Raw genomic sequence first — 1,946 nt, forward strand, 5'->3', positions numbered from 1 at the left:
GAGGCAGTGGTGCTGGACGGTTAGCAGCTGGTAGTGGTGCTCTAGGGGCCGGTGCGGCAAGCGGTGCAGGATTAAGTGCCGCAGCCACAACACGCAGACCAGCGCCTAAACCAGCGGCATTGGATTTAGCAGCAAAATTGCCAAAGGGTAAGGGAACTGGCGAAGGAGGCAATGGCTGGCGAATCCTGCAACTATTCGATAAGGAAGAAAAAGATGGCTATCGTTATATGTAAGTGTTGATTGTGCAATACTAATACGATTTATGTGCACTCTCGCTGAAGGTGATTTCAAAAAGGTGGTGCGTGCAGTGAACATTTTTGGTTAGTCTGTATTTAGTAATTTTCGAAATGTAGCTAACAGCGCTGCTAATAGCATACAAAAGTTAACAGTGGTTAGCATTTAACAGCGCAGAATATACATACATACACAACAACAGCGAAGTGCTGAAGTGCAAACAATTTAACCGAACGCCTGAAAATATGCTTCGAAATTGAGGACANGCATCGAAAAGTTGGCTCCGGACGCAGATGGTTTGCGTTCGGCCGGATTTTACGAGTACACCGGCGATGATGGTGTGCTCTATCGTGTCGATTATGTGGCTGATGATAATGGCTTTGTGCCACAAGGTGCCCATTTGCCAACTCCACCGCCGTATGTAGCCAAATTGCTGGCATATCTAGAAGCGAATGCTAAAAAGTAGTGAATGTTTTTAATTTATTCATATTCATGCACACATATGTACATAGTTACATACTAAATTCCTTGTATACAATTTAATTTTCACACACACATTAGAGTTAAAGTAAATTTTTAATTAATTTGAATAATAAAAACCTGATTTTTGCAAGCAAATTGGAATGTTGATGAAGCAAACTGTTGGAAAATAAAGAAAGGAAAGCTCCACCGTTTCAAAAGTATTTTTTATAATTCTTGGTAATTTTTAGCAAAGTATTTTATAATAAACCAGTTAATAAATGCCATAAACAAATTGATTTTGGATCTTTATTCGTTAATTTAAATAATTTTCAATAGTACATAGTTATAAAAACATGCATTTCTCTTGTCGGTGGATGAGTACAAAGTTTCGACAATCACCTCGAATTCAACAAACGTTTCATTGTTGGTATTGTAGGCCTGTGGGCATTTAATGCTTTGCAGCATCACCAACCATATGGAATAGGTAAGGTTAAGTGGAGGTGATTGCCTTAGTTAAACGGTGTGAAGAGGCGCATATAGACCAAGTTGAACATTGTAACACCACTAAAGAGATCTCTCACTATGTTCAACAGTCTCCGATTCCTTCTTACCCTGACAACTGCGACAGAAATTCATGCTTCTGCTATGAAAAGGTATCCGGATTTTATACAAACCACTTTGATTTTTGAGGAATGCATAAGTTACCATAGTTAACTGGACAGATTTTCCTTGTTACTTAACACATGGACACGGTTTTTCATCAGACTACGCCTCAAATGTGTAGCGGTGTTGACCATAAAAATTCGTTTGCTTTATTACAGCTTTCTTGGAGCTGATTCCACTTAAATATATGACTGTAGGTAATCATTTGAAGCCGACTTAACAGGGTTTCGGTACAGGTGGAAAAGTGGACTGAATCTTGTCTTGAGCTTGAGTGCAGTAATCCGACCGCCGAAAACTGATGTTAGGTGAGAGGCTTTCGAGTATACCATATTTCCTTTGAGCATTAATTTGGAACCATCGATGCAGACCGCCGCACATTTAGATATATAGAACTATATGCTCTTCCCATTCACTTCAAGAAAGTAACAAAAGTTCTTGGGTAATTTTTTTTTTTTTTTTAATTTAGAAGTAGTTTTCCATACAAATGTATATGTAAAAAACGAATCACTGTTTTAGGCCCTTAATCGACGTTGAGAAAAGCATTTCATGTTCTAAGGACCGTTTCCTCAAATAGCTTTTAAAATGTA

At 38.5% G+C, this 1,946-nt stretch overlaps 1 protein-coding gene across 1 annotated transcript; it reads left to right on the plus strand.

Annotated features, from left to right (window-relative positions):
* Positions 1-5: 5 nt before the first annotated feature.
* LOC108355976 (pupal cuticle protein 36-like) lies at positions 6-897 on the plus strand (the record flags this gene model as incomplete). The annotated part of the gene is given in 2 exon segments (XM_017607104.1): positions 6-229; positions 442-897. Coding segments are annotated over 2 exon segments (483 nt in total), but the record flags the coding sequence as incomplete, so codon positions are not given.
* Positions 898-1,946: the final 1,049 nt, after the last annotated feature.

The sequence above is a fragment of the Rhagoletis zephyria genome, unplaced genomic scaffold (genome assembly GCF_001687245.7).
Source record: "Rhagoletis zephyria isolate East Lansing unplaced genomic scaffold, Rhagoletis_zephyria_1.1 Rzeph_scaffold_52598, whole genome shotgun sequence".
NCBI lineage: Eukaryota > Metazoa > Arthropoda > Insecta > Diptera > Tephritidae > Rhagoletis > Rhagoletis zephyria.